We start from the raw sequence: 14,788 nt of genomic DNA, 5'->3' as shown, positions 1-14,788 counted from the left end.
AATTCCATGGGAGCAGGAACTAAACAGAGCAGACTTTGTCTATCAATGCCTGGCTATATCCCTAGTAACTTATGTATGCTGAATGAGAAATATATGCTGAAGAAATCAATGAATGATGCAATCAATGTATCATCACCGGATATGAGTTGTAGAAAAATGTGTTTGATGCTAACTTGATGGGACCTTTTGTTCCAATTAAGACGACTTTAAGGAATTGCTTCTGTAATGTAACCTTAGAGATTGTAAGTACAGAGGATAATCACACAAATGACCAATGGTATGACTAAGGAGGCTGAAACTTGACATGGGCTGAAGATACAAAAGAAATATAGGACATGAAACTTAAAGAGGCACACAGTAGTAAGAATATTTAAGTAAAAGAGCAATGTAGTATAGGATTAGGAGAAAAAAAAACTCAGGCAGACAGACCTGCCATAGTTTGGAAAAGATAGGTATAAGTCTGAATGATTAAAAGTTGTTTCATATAAATGTAAAGAAGATCATAGAGCCAGGATGATAACTTAATGGGTTGACAGACATGCTATAGATGCACTAGGTTCTGAGTTCAACCTTTGCAACATATATCAACCGCCTAGCACCACTGTGTAAAGTCCTGCTAGGATAATCATGGAGGCTCCCACTATTATTGTGTGTAAGTAGAACCCTATCTTCAGTTCCCAGCTCTGAATAATACAGTTCAGTTGGGTATCACCAAGAGAGAACCCTGAAGACTGCTTGAGAAACACTCAGATGTTTTCTACACCCCTAAAATATAAACTTATCTAAAGATATTTATGGTCAGAAGAGTAATTTGGAAGAGGATGGTAACTAAAGTATGTATTTATATGTTTATGGATTAGTATTGTATTAAACATAAAGAACAAAGATGAATAATGTACATATGAACACTATTTCTGCCAGGCATTATGCTCAGCAAGTCACATACATTAATTCATGTGAGGTGATTACTTCATTTAATCTTCATAACAACTCTATAAGACAGGTATTATTATCTCAGTTTTTCAGTTGATAAAATCGAGTCTCAGAGAGGTGAAGTGATTCGCCTCAGATCCTAATTGTTCTAAGCAACAGAGCTAACATCCAGATTCTGATTCCAAATCATAGAAAATATCCAACCTAATAGAAGAGAAAAGAAAACGCTAACTTCCAGATTACAAATGTAGAATTCTGTGTTCATACTGTACACATGGAAGCCCTTTCAGAAAAAAAAAAAAGAGAGAGAAAAGATAGATTTTTTAAATCTGGTTTAAAAGCCCAAGGAAGGGCAGGAGTACAGTGGACAGGGCAGGAGTACAGTGGACAGGGTACTTGCCTTGAATGTAGCCAATCTGTGTTTGATCCCCAGCATCCCACATGGTCTGCCAAACCCGCCAGGAGTAATTCTTGAGTGCTGAGCCAGGTGTAACCCCTGATCATTAATGAGTGTGGCCCCAACAAAAAATAAAAACAACAACCAAAATATATAAAAACAACCCCCAAAATATAAAAACAACAAACAAAAAATATAAAAACAACAACCAAAACAAAGTCACCAAAGGATTAGTCTCTCTAGTTTCTTATTTCCCTTCCAGTTTTTTTTACAGGAATAATGTTTGGCTTCTATGGGATTCCAGACACACTTGTATCTTAAGCCTTGACTACTAAACTGGGAATTTGAAGAATAATCTTGACTATGAAGCAACAGATGATAGATAGACCCTTAAATACTGCATAAACATTTCCTAAACTAGAGGATTATTATTTTTTTTAGAATAAACATCAATGGTGGTAAGGCATTTGCCTTGCATGCAGAAGGTCGATGGTTCAAATCCCAGCATCTCATATGGTCTTGTGAGCCTGCCAGGAACGATTTCTGAGTCAGGAGTAACCCCTGAGCTGTGCCGGGTGTGCCCCAAAAACAAAAACAAAAAAAAACAAAAATAAAAAAAAGAACATCAAGACACAGCTATTTGGGTTACAACTCACAATAGTCTTCAGTATCAAAAGTCTTTCTTCCAACAATTTAATACTTACTACTTATACTTACTCCTCCTTGCTTTTGATCTACTTGTTCACCTTCCCATTCTATCTTCCCACTCTCTACATACTTGGAAGAAATGCATTAATCTTTTAAGACTAATTTCAAAGTGATTTTAGAACTGACATTTGCATTATCTACTTAAAACCTCTGGAAATCATAATGGATTTTTCATATTTAAGCATATAGTTAATCATTCCAACCCTGCCTTTATATTATATCTACCACTTTTAATACTGCTTATTATCTTCTCCTAATACCACCCTGGTGTATACCCTATCTGAAGTAATTTCTAACTTAGATAGTTACAATAACCTTCTCATCGGTACCCTATTTATATACTTACCTTTCTAAAATGTATTAGTCAGAGTAACTTGCCAAAATTTAAGTCAACTATCACTTCTATGCCCCACATCCTCCAGTACCTTTCCATTGCACTTAAATACAAATGGATTTTTTTTTCCAAATCTCTACATGAAGGGATACTCTCCTATTATCTCTGAAGTGTTATTTTCTGCTACCTACCCCTTATTTGCTCTTTTTGGGTTCCAGTAGTCTTCTTGTCCTTACAAAAACAAACTGCAATACTGAGCTCTTTGCAATCATCGATCCGTGTACCTGGATGATTCTCCCCCCAAATCCATAGGTCTTTTCCTCACTTTTTGTTAGATTATCAGTGAGTCTTCTCTCTTCTCTCTCTCTAAATAACCTCACTCCACAATATTTAGAACCCCTTATCTTATTCTATATTGTGACCAACCACTACATAATATGTGAATATGCATGTGTATGTTTTAGTAACTGTCCCCTCCAACAAGAATGTAAGCTTTTTGTGGGTTCTTTGTCAATGGGGGTTACCATGCCAATACAAGTAACTTTATGACAATATCTGACATAACGATATTTCCATCCTCTAGTTTCCACAGACTTCAGCACTGAACTATGGGGTTTTTTTAGGTTTAATCCCAGGCACTGTCTGCAGAACACTAATACTATTGCCTGTGTATCATTTTTGAGCCCAAGCATGCCAACCAAAAGTTCAATCTCTAGCACACCATAACCAGCACCACCACTAGGTATATGAGCAGCACAATCAAGTATGTGACTCCTGAGTTACTACAATAACAAAAAGGAAAGGAAAGGAGGGGAAATAAAACAAATAAATGATAAAATTATTAAGGGCTGAAGAGATTGTAGAACAGGTTGTATATGAGAACAAATGGCTCCTATTATTACAAACTGAAATTTTCAACAATTGATATAGCTCCAACATTCCTCCAATGTGGCAATTGATTTTATTTCTTAAAAATAATTTTCTAAGTAGGGCCAGAGTGGTAGCGCAGCAGTAGGGCATTTGCCTTGTGCTCAGCAGACCCAGGACCAACCTTGGTTTGATTCCCGGCATCCCATATGGTCTCCCAAGTGAGGAACGATTCTGAGCACAGGGCCAGGACTCCCAGGAGTATCCCCTGAGCATCACTGGGTGTGGCCCAAAAACAAAACAAAAAACAAACAAAATAGTTCTCATAAGTATAATCTTAGATTGAGCTATCTCACTTCTTTTTTTTCTTTAATAATTTCTTTATTTAAACACGTGGTCATAGAAATGTTCATAATTGGTTATCCCATTTCTTTCTCACTTTTTCTTTCTTGTGAGTAAAGGATTTCTACAAGGACAATTTATTTCATCACTTGCTTTTACCTACATATATTTTGTTTATCTTGGCCATAGCTATAGTGAAACTTTCACCGATACTCATAAGCAGCCACAACTTCCCCATGGCAATTTGCAGTCAAATGCTACCTATATGTTAGTGACATAGGCCAAGTTAAAGTCCCTCCCTCTCAGCTGTGGAATCATCCTTCACCTCAGGTTAAGTTCTGATGAACAACCTGAAGAGCAACATGTCAAAACCTATCACTAGCCTGCAACTCAGGATGGCTGAGTCATTGCCTTGCTGGGAAGGTCTTTTTTATTCCATGTCCAGTGCTTAATTAGGGCTCAGTCTCCATGAACAAGTTAATATATCAATCAAGTCTTTTTTCTTTATAAGAAAACACATTTATTTAAAGGAATAGGGGAAAATAAATGTCAATAGTGTGAAAAAAATAAGTGGAGTACTTTTTTCAAAAATTATTATCCATAGAACAGACATTAAGCTAGAACAGGACTAAAGAACACATGACTAAGCATGCTGGGTAGATCTCCTCAAAAAGACATATTATAAGAAAGATTAAAATAATAATAATTTAAGTTGAAGCCAGCAGGTGCAAAAACCAACTCTTCAAAGTTCAGACAGAAAAAGTAAGTTAGAAATGATATAATGCAAGGAAATTTCCCATCTTGATGAAGATGGAATTGCTTTAAAAAAGATCCTGCATGCACCAACATGATAGATTAAAGTGATCCACACCAAGGACATTATCATGTTTTTATAGATCCCAGGACAAAATGTCACTCATAGTGTTTCTGGAGTGACTGACATAGGTGATCACAGGAGATACACAGCAATGAAAAAACTTCCTTGGCAGAACAGACACTTCAAACCATGGCTAGTCTGATAGTGTGAAGAGCTGTGATATGGTCATCAATGCTGTGGGTAATCTAAGACACTGTAAAAATGCAAGATTCAAAATTATGTTTTGTGTTGTTTTTAACACTTACTCAGATTTCAGAGAAAGAAATTGGAAGTTATCCTCTCCTAAAACTAAGAAATAATTATTTTTGAATTATAATAATATCTTTATTTAAGCACCATGGCTACAAAAATGTTTGTAGTTGGGTTTCAGTCATTCACCAGTGCAATCTTCCCACTGTCAATGTCCCCCATCTCACACCTCCTTCACCCCCTACCTGTCTTTGAGACAGGCATTCTATTTCTCTCACTCACTACCATTGTCAAGAATGTTGTTAGTGTAGTTCTTTCTCTAACTGCAATCACCACTCTTTGTGGTAAGCTTCATAATCGTGAGCCAGTCCTTCCAGCCCTCATCTTTATTTTCTCTGTGTATCATTACAAATTTTTCTTAAATCCCACAGATGAGTGAGACTATTCGGTGTCTATCTATCTTACTCTGAATTATTTCATTCAACATAATAGTTTTTATGTACATCCATGTAAAGGAAAATTTAATGACTTCATTATTCCTGCCAGCTGCATAGTATTCCATTGTATATATGTACCACACATTTTATAACCACTCACCTATTGTTGGGCATCTCGGCTGTTTCCAGATTTTGGCTATTGTAATAGCACTGCAATGAACATAGGCATGCAGGGAACATTTTTGTATTGTGTTTTTGTTTTCTTATAGTATATCTCTAGGAGTGGTATTGCTGAATCATATGGGAGCTCAATTTCCAGTTTTGTGAGGAACCTCTAAATTGTTTTTCAAAAAGGCTTAATTAGACACCATTCCCACCAGCAGTTCCTTTCCCCTCACATCTCTGCCACCATCACTGATCTTGTTCTTGTTTTCTGTGATATGTGCCAGTCTCTGTGATATGAAATGGTACCTCATTGTTGTTTTAATTTGAATCTACCTGATTATTAGCAATGGGGAACATTTTTTATATGACTCTTGGCCATCTGTATTTCTTCTTTGAGGAAGTGTATATTCATTTTTCTCCCTTTTTTTGATGGGGCTAGATGTGTTTATCTTTTAATTTCTATCATTACCTTGTATATCTTAGATATTAGTACCTTATGTGATGGATATTGGGTGAACAATGTCTTGTTAGGTTACACTTTATTTTATGTAAAACAAAGAACATCCCTGGTTCCTTTGTATGTTTGTTTACAACTTAGATTTACCTCACAACAGAGATTCTCTTACTTGTAAATCTGGATGGGACTGGTTCAGAATAGCCTGAGCTATCTATCCTTATACTTCCTTACTGCCCCACTCAGGAGTGGTCTCTGTCCTCAGTAAAAATGGCAGTTCTGGCAGGCTGAGGGGAGATACAGGTAGAAGACTGCCAGACTATACACTTACATCCTTAGCCTGGTTTGGATCATTTCATGTGTGACCCTGATTCAGACTCGTTCATCTGGGGGTGCAGATATGATATGTGGGGTAATTTTACAGTTTCTTCCATCCTTTGGGTGGCCTGTGTGTCCTAGTCACTATATCCTTTGAGGTGCAGAAGCTTTGTAGTTTAATTTAATTCCATTTGTTTATCTTTGCTTCCACTTGTTTAGACAGTGGAGGATTAACATCATTAAAATGGCAATACTCCCAAAACATTGTACAGATTTAATGTAATTCCTCTAAGGACACCCATGACATTCTTCAAAGAAGTGGATCAAACACTCCTGGAATTCATTTGAAACAATAAATGTCCACGAATAGCTAAAGCAACCGTTAGGGAAGATGATGGGAGGCAACACTGAAGCAGCATGGTATTGGGATAAAGACAGACTCTTGGATCAATGGAATAGATGAGCATTCAGAGACATACAATTAATTAATCTTTGATAGGGCAAGAAACACAAGATGGAGCAAGGAAATCTTCAAAAAGTGTTGATGGGACAACTGGTTAGCCACATGCCAAAAAACAAACTGGTATCTAACACCATGCATAAAGGTCAAATCCAAATGAATTAAAAACCTTGATATCAAATCCAGAATCATAAGGTATATAGAAGAAAACAGAGGTAAAACACTTCATGACATTGAGACTAAAGAAATCTTCAAATCTGTAGTTTTATAAAATCATAAAAATATGATAGTTTCAAATTTCTGTGTTTCTACAGACTCATTTAGTCCAATTCAGTTGAAATTTCAAGATGCACCAAACATCACAGCTGAAAAGAATCAATGATTGCACTGAACCTGATAACAACGCTCATGGTCATGACTATGCAAAGCTATCAGATTACAATAAAAAGAACCTCTAGAGTCTAGATAGAAGAACGTCTTCTATGGACTGAAGAGATAGCATCAAGTGTAGAATACCTGGTTTACATAAAACCAACCCAGGTTTAATCCCCAGCATACCATAACAGCCCCCTGCATACTACCAGAACTCATTCTAAAGTGCAGAGCCAGTATCCCTGAGCATCATCAGGAGTGTCTTCAAAACAAAACAAGACAAAACAGAAACTCTTTTAAAGTCTCTCAGCTTGTTATTCATTCCTGTTTATTATATATTTTGGTATCTCAGTTGTTTCCGTATGTTTATATATGTATATATATAAAACTATTATTTTAATCAGTGTTTCTCTACTGAGGGCTGCACAGCTCTATGTGGGGCTCCAATATATCCCAAGAAAGCAGAGATAAAGAACTTTTAAATCATGGTCCATGGAATTAAATTAGCAACTCATCTAGTAGGGTGGAGAGAGTCATAAGAAGAAACAAAGAAGGGGACCACAATGAGAAAAACAGTGATAAATAAACAACCCAGTGCAATCTGAGGCCTATACTTCTATGTGAGTCAGCACAGACATTCCAAATCCTTATTATTTTCAGAAAAAAAAACCTGTGGAAAAAAAGTTACGCTAAAGAAAAACTTGAATGAAAATAAATAACTTGAAACCAATGAAATATCCTTAGAGGAGAATCACAAAATGAGGTTATCAAAGGGTAATTTTGACTTACAGGAGGCCAAAGAAATGAATTGCAAACCTCCTAGATTTTTGTTTTGTTTGTTCTCAAGCCAGTTAACATACATATACTGCCTTTGCCATCCAAGAACATCTTAAATGTGTAAGGGTTTTGCAATAAACATATGTAACTATAAGGTTTTTAGAAACAAAATGGTAGGGGGAAAAATGTATAGGTTAGCCTTAAAAAGGAAATCTGCATTGCTTCAAAAGTACAAATAAGTGATTGCTATCTGACCCATTGATTGAAAAAACAAATAATAAATATAATAATAATAAAATTAATAACAATAAAGTTAATGAAACAGGTTAATGACAAACTACATACTAGCTACACATATAGTACATGTACACTACTACAAGTGCAGCTAATATTGACCCACATACTCAGAAGACTCACGTTTCACTTATTTCACCCATGTCTAAATACTGGAAACTTCAATACTGACAGGGATCCTATGAATGGCATCCTTATCGAATGGCAGTGTGCTCTGTGGAAAGGTACATCTATCTATATTTTGTTCTTGTCCACCTCTGTGAGTTCATAGTGTGTGTGTGTGTGTGTGTGTGTGTGTGTGTGTGTGTGTGTGTGTGACTAGCTTTTCATTTCCCTTATCTTTTTTTTAGTACCAGGTTCAAATTGCCAATAAAGATCTGGTCTCTCATGCATCCTGGAATCTCATCAATGTAGGAACAATACCTGATGAGACTTCCATGTGGTTTCATTTTAAGTTTAACTTAAAACTTCTAGAAAACTTGGATTATCCACCATCTGATAATCATTTCAAAGCAAAATTGCAAAATATGAATTATTTTTAAAGTAACATCATCTATTTCCTTCTATTAATCTGTAAAGGTACACTTGTAAAGGTATAACATAGTTATTGACATGACCCTAACTTTTTCTCAAAAAATATATATTCATGTCTAATATAAAATGTTTTCATTTACTTTATGATAGTCATATCTTACTAGCCACCTAAGTTTCCTATATTATACAGAAATTCTTATATTACTAGTATCTGACAGAGATACAGGTGGCAAAACTTAATTGAGGTGAGGAATCTAGAATTATATCTGTCTTAAAGGACTCAGTTTTGTTACTAATAAAAATGCTTTGGCTTATACTTGGTTAATTGAAATTATGATTACACATTGGGTGCCTAAATCCTTTTATTATCTTAATCTCTTTCATAAAAATATTGACCAAGTTCATTTTTCTGGTTTTCTTCAAAAGACAAGTAGATGTTGACTTAAATTATTTAGATAAATTTCCAGATATGAAAAATATGTAGGATTAGTAAATACACCCTAAAAGACTTCTGTGTCAGGGACTGACTGGCTGTATCTGACTTCTCATCATCACAACAACAAAAAAGAAAGGTAAGGTAGTCTGAAAAGTACTAATGGTCCTATCTATTATAATTCCTTCCTAAGATCGGAGAGAAGAAAAAAGAAGAAAGAAAGTGAAGCTTGAAAGAAAAAGAAAGAGGAAAGAAGGGAAGAAATAGATCTAATTACTTTTTTCTGTTAAAAACTTTTATTATAGTTTAGATATCATGGTTATAGTAGTTAATGCTAATGGTATTGATGTACAAAATTACTGCATTCATGTTACTTTATTTCTTTACAAAAAACCCATCTGATTAATAACATCTTTAAAATCAAAACTTTTCGTTGTACCATCTTTCTTTCCTTAATTAATTTGTTTGTTTGCTTGGAGGCCACACCTGGTAGTGCTCCAGGCTTATCCAGCTTCTATGTTAGAGATCCTTTCTGGGTAGCCAGAGGGTGCTAAGGGTCAAACAAGGGTCAGTGGCAAGCAAAGTAAGCACCCTACCCATTGCACAATTTCTCCCGGCCTTCTTTTCTTTACTTATTTTTTACATATTACTTTAGTTATAGATCATGTATTACATAGTTGCTCATAATACATTAGTTCCAAGACTAAGCCCACAACCAATGTAAAATTTCCTCCACCATTGTCCCCAGATTCTCACCCATTCCCAAACCTACTCGATTGGCAGGCATAATATAATATAATACTATATTTTTTATTGCTTGTTCAGTTTATTACCTTCAAAGTCCACATCTCCAACTAATTTTGTCTTTCCTGTCAAAGGGTCAGGGACATAATTGATGCCCACATCAATTACAGCAGCACCATCTTTAACCATATCAGATGTAATCAGCTCTGGAACACCTGAAAGAAGAAGAGTTGTAAAACACTCGACATTACTTTAACTTAAATGCACAGATTTATACATATAACATTTTATTGTTATGGCCCTTAAATATATAAACAGTTCACTGTTCCCAAGGGAGTAAGATCACTGAACTTTGATTATTTTTCTAATTAAGTAGAACAAAAGCACATGGAGATGTCTGTGGATATAATCCTGGCAGGAGTTATTCTTTCCCAGACTGCCCTCATCTCCCCTCTATTTTATTTTATTTATATTATTTTTGGATTTTGGGCCACATCTGGTAACACTCAGGGGTTACTCCTGGCTTTGCACTCAGAAATCGCTCCTGGTTTGGGGGGAGCATATGGGACGCCAGGGAATCGAACTGCAATCCATCCTGGGTCAGACGCATGCAAGGCAAACACCTTACATCTGTACCACTTCTCTGGCCTCATCTCCCCTCTAGATGTATACTTTCATGCTTTCATATTTTCACTCTGTGATGTATACTGGGATTCTTCTGCTATTGGAGAGGGCTGTGTAAATGTACTCCCTGGGACTACCTAGTGCCTACATGAACATGTCAGCCACATTTCCCCTCTTGAGATGTATGTATTCATATTTTCTACTTTAACTCTGGGACATGTACTAGGCTCATTCCACCTTTGTTGAAGTACACATTATTCTCTGTCTTATCCTCTCCCATCATCTCCTTACTCAGAGTTTCCAAAGAAAGCCTTTTTTATTTCAAGAAAAAAAGTCATTGAAAGAGAAAATGGGGACTGGATAGTATAGGGCTTAAAGTACTTCTCTTGCCCCATACATGATCCCAGGCACCTACATATGGTCACCGAGGATCACAGAACTCACAAAACCAGAAACCCTGAGCACAAACAGATGTGTTCTTAAAACATATATACATAAATGCATACATTATATAATTTTATATAAGGTAGAGTCCAGATACAATATGTAATTAAAATGTAATGTTTTCCTACTATATATTGATTTTTTTCTGGAAAATTTGGTAGTATTCCAACTGGGAATGGCTCAGAGAACATTCAGGTCATACAAAATAAGTGCCATAAAACCATAAAACTAGTTGGTTTAAAATGTTTTCTGCTGGTCTGAGACAAGATATTAAAACAAAACAAAAACAAAACAAAAAAAAAAAACAAAAAAAAAACTTGTTGCCACAATGTAAATCAATTATATCACTATTAATTTAACTATCTTAATTTCTTAAAAAATTTTTATTGAAATCAATATGAATTACAAGTTTTTCACAGTTGTATTTCAGCCACATAGTGACAGTGAATTATGGCCATTACCACCACCAGTGTTGCCCTCCCTTCACCATAGTTCCCAGCATGTATTCCATGCTTCCACCTTAAGTCCCTTGGGTTGCTAGTATAACAAGCCCGTTTTGTGTATAGCTTGTTATGGTTTGCATCTCTTGATTCTATTGTCATTAACTTTGGTTTGGGTATTTAGATTTGACCATTATTTATTGCCACTCAGTGCTCCTGAGACTGCTTCGCCCCTGGGTCCCATACACTTTGTAATTTTTCTTTTCTCAGTTTGTAGGAGGACATAGAAATATGAGGTAGAACAAAATAATTCATGTTCTGTGGTTCTGTAAAAAAAAAAAAAGGCAGGAGACCATATCTATAAGCTATAAATAAAATTAAAGGAAAAAGATGTGGGGGCAGCTGTGGCTTTTTTTTTTATTGCATAGGTGCAGTAAATGTTGGGGCAATTAGAAAGGAAATTCCCATGGCCTAGGAGATACAAGGTGTCTCTTCCCTGGAAGCATATTGTCGTAAACTGAATACAGGCTCTGGGCATGTTAGTTGTCAAACCCCAAGTTGTCAAACCCCTTTATTTTTTCCCAGGAACAATTCTGCCCAGTCACGGGTCAGTCTTCTGTAATTAGAGATCTTGGTTTTTGCGAAGATCCTAGAATGAAGCCAGGATATTATGGAGCATCTTCTGATTTCATCTCACCATTAGTTGGTAAGGTAGAGCAACCTGCTCTTTGATCAAGTTGTTGATGTTTCCTTGTCATTAGGATGTCATATTAACTTACCCTGGAGCAAGTTGATGACAGAGAAGTATTAGGGCTTCCCCTGGGAGGGACTGATTCTTGGTGCTAGTGCAGGGAATTGTATCAGTTCTAAGGTTGGGGTTTGGGGTTCGATGGTCAATGTCTGATCAATTGAGGTCTAAGTCAAGTCCCCATGACAAATATTCAGAGAGGAAGGTGCCCCTTTATTATCATAAAATGTATGGGTTCTTATCCCTATTAGATAAGAACTTGTTTCTATACATAAGAATTTCCCGTTTTAGTGTACCTATGCAAAATGGAATGATGCCATATTATATTATTGGTAAATTTGTGGGTAAAAATAATATGTTATACAATTTTCTAAGAGCCAGGTCTTCAATGAAGCTAGCAGGTGTTGATTTGCATTTGCCACAGGCTTCTAATGCTGTAGACATATCAACCTTGCCTCAATTCACCCAGAATACCACTGAAATAGAGGAATGAATGAATAAACTGACATATATCTCTAAGAAAATACATAAAAATAAATGTAAAATACAATAATTGTGATAATAATATGTTGAAATGAATAGGGAGTCAATTTATTCTACATGATTTCAGAGAGGGTATGAGAAGAAAACAAAAGGAGAGTGACAATTTTAGCTTAATATAAGGAATACTTGAAATACGATAAAATATGTCAAAGAGAGATACTTTATTATTCTTTCCTTACGCTTCACTGCAAATATTCTTATTACGGTAAGAATGGTATTTATCTGAAGTTAGTGATGCTTTACATTCCATGAGCAAAATATTTACTTTTTTTCTAATTATAATTCATTATATAATTTTATAGTCAATTCATTTATATTATTTTTAACATAATTTTTATTTTAATTGTAGTGGCATACATATCATTCACAGTAATATTCCAGGTACATATTTACATTGAATCAGGAAAATTCCCACCCACCGAATTGTCCTCCCACAACCGCTCCCATCCTGCCTCCCATATCCTCCACTCTCCCTCCCCAGGGGCTGCTAGGATGTGTGGTCCCCTCTGTGTCTAGTTAATTACTTAGTGGGCTTATAACTCTTTGGTCTTGGAGCCTCCATTATTGCCCCCTCTAGTTGGGAGGCGGGACTAGAAAGAGCAAGTTATGTGGATTTGTTTGAGGAAGAGAAAGAAAGAATAACAAAATTTTGTATTTATTAAATTTCTAACAAAATGTTTCTATTCAGGCAGGGTAAATATTAGAGTTTATATGCTTGTCTTATTCAAAAAATTACTGTAAATATAAAATTATAATACTTCAATATTTTTAAATTCTTGTAATTCAATAACTAAAAATCACATTAAAAACTATTTAAAGGGCAGGAGAGATAGTATAGCCTGAAATGTGCTTGTCTTGCATGTGGCTGACAGGGGTTAAATCCCCAACATCTCTTATAGTTTCCTGAGCACCACCAGGAGTAATCCCTGAGTGTAGAACCAGAAATAATCCCAGAGCACTGCTATATGTGGCCCCCCCCCAAAAAAAAAAACACAAAAAAACTATTTAAATATTTGGTCTAAAAAAAGCACACAAAAGTCAAATCATAATGGATTGATGGTCTTTATATTAAACCTGAAACTAAAATATACGTAGAGGAAAATAGAGGGAGAATGCTTCATGACACTGAAGCTAAAGGTATTTTCTTTATCTTTTTTTATAATGATTTTTATTTTGATCAAGGTGGATTACATATCTTTCACAGTATTATTTTAGGTACATATTGACATTGGATCAGGGGAATTCCCACCACCAAAGTTGTCCTCCCTCCACCCTTGTTCCCAGCATGCATCCCATATTCCTCTCCCTTATCCCCTGGGCTGCTAGTATAAGTGGTCCCCTCTGTGTCTATCTTGTGAAGCTAAAGGTATTTTCAAGGTGCATGTGGAAGCAGAGATAAACAAACGGGACTACATTAAACTAAGAAACTTTTCCACTTCCTAGGAAATGTGACTAGTATAAATTTATATAAATATAAATTTAATAATTAAATACAATTTTATTATTTGTTCTTTTATAAAATGAATAGAAATAAAAGGCTGTGAAAATTATATAATGAATTATAATTTGAAAAGAAAAAATTATTTTAGTCATTGAACATAAAGACTTCCCACAGAATGGGAGAAACTATTTACCCATCTGATAAGGGGTTAATATCAAAGATAGTACCTGTAGAGCTTAACAAGAAAAAAAGTCTAACCCCATCAAAAAATTTGGGAGAGAAAATGAATTGAAACTACCTCAAAAAAGAAATAGAGATGGCCAAATGTCCCATATCATTAAACATGAGGGAGATGAAAATCAAAACAACAATGAGATATTATCTCATATCCTGGAAACTGATACATATCAAAAAGAACAAAAACATCCAGTGCTGACATGGATGAAGGAGAATGGGACTCTAATTCACTACTAAGGTAAATGTAGGTAGACTGACTCAGTCTTCTGGAAAACAACGTGGACATTCCTCAAAAACCTAGAAATGGAGTTACCATATCATCCAACAATAATGCTTCTAGAAAACTTGGTTCCCGAGGAACCAAAAAAACACAATGCAGAAAAGGCAAGTGTATTGCTATGTTCATTTCACACTATTCACAATAGGCAGAATCTGAAAAAAACAGTCTGTCCAAGAACAGAAGAATGGATCAAGAAACTGTGCTACATCGTCACAATGAAATAATACACAGCTGTTAGAAAAAAACGAAGTCATGAAGTCTGTTTATATAGAGATAGATATGATCAGTATTATGCTGAACAAAATGAATCAGAGGGAGGACAGACATAGAATGATTGCACTCATTTACGGGATATTACAAAAAAACCCAACAATATGAAATTTGAATATCTAATAG

General features: G+C 35.4%; 1 protein-coding gene across 1 annotated transcript in view; it reads right to left on the bottom strand.

Annotated features, from left to right (window-relative positions):
- Positions 1 to 14,788, bottom strand: part of MTHFD2L (methylenetetrahydrofolate dehydrogenase (NADP+ dependent) 2 like) — a 110,912-nt gene that overhangs the window by 13,912 nt on the left and 82,212 nt on the right. Inside the window, exon 7 of the mRNA XM_049789919.1 lies at positions 9,725 to 9,850. Coding sequence (XP_049645876.1) covers positions 9,725 to 9,850 — 126 coding nt within the window. The remainder of the gene's footprint in view (positions 1 to 9,724; positions 9,851 to 14,788) is intronic.

This window comes from Suncus etruscus, chromosome 16 (genome assembly GCF_024139225.1).
Source record: "Suncus etruscus isolate mSunEtr1 chromosome 16, mSunEtr1.pri.cur, whole genome shotgun sequence".
Classification (NCBI taxonomy): Eukaryota; Metazoa; Chordata; class Mammalia; order Eulipotyphla; family Soricidae; genus Suncus; species Suncus etruscus.
The sequence above is the reverse complement of the archived record's forward strand: the minus strand, read 5'-3'. Positions and strand labels throughout refer to the sequence as shown.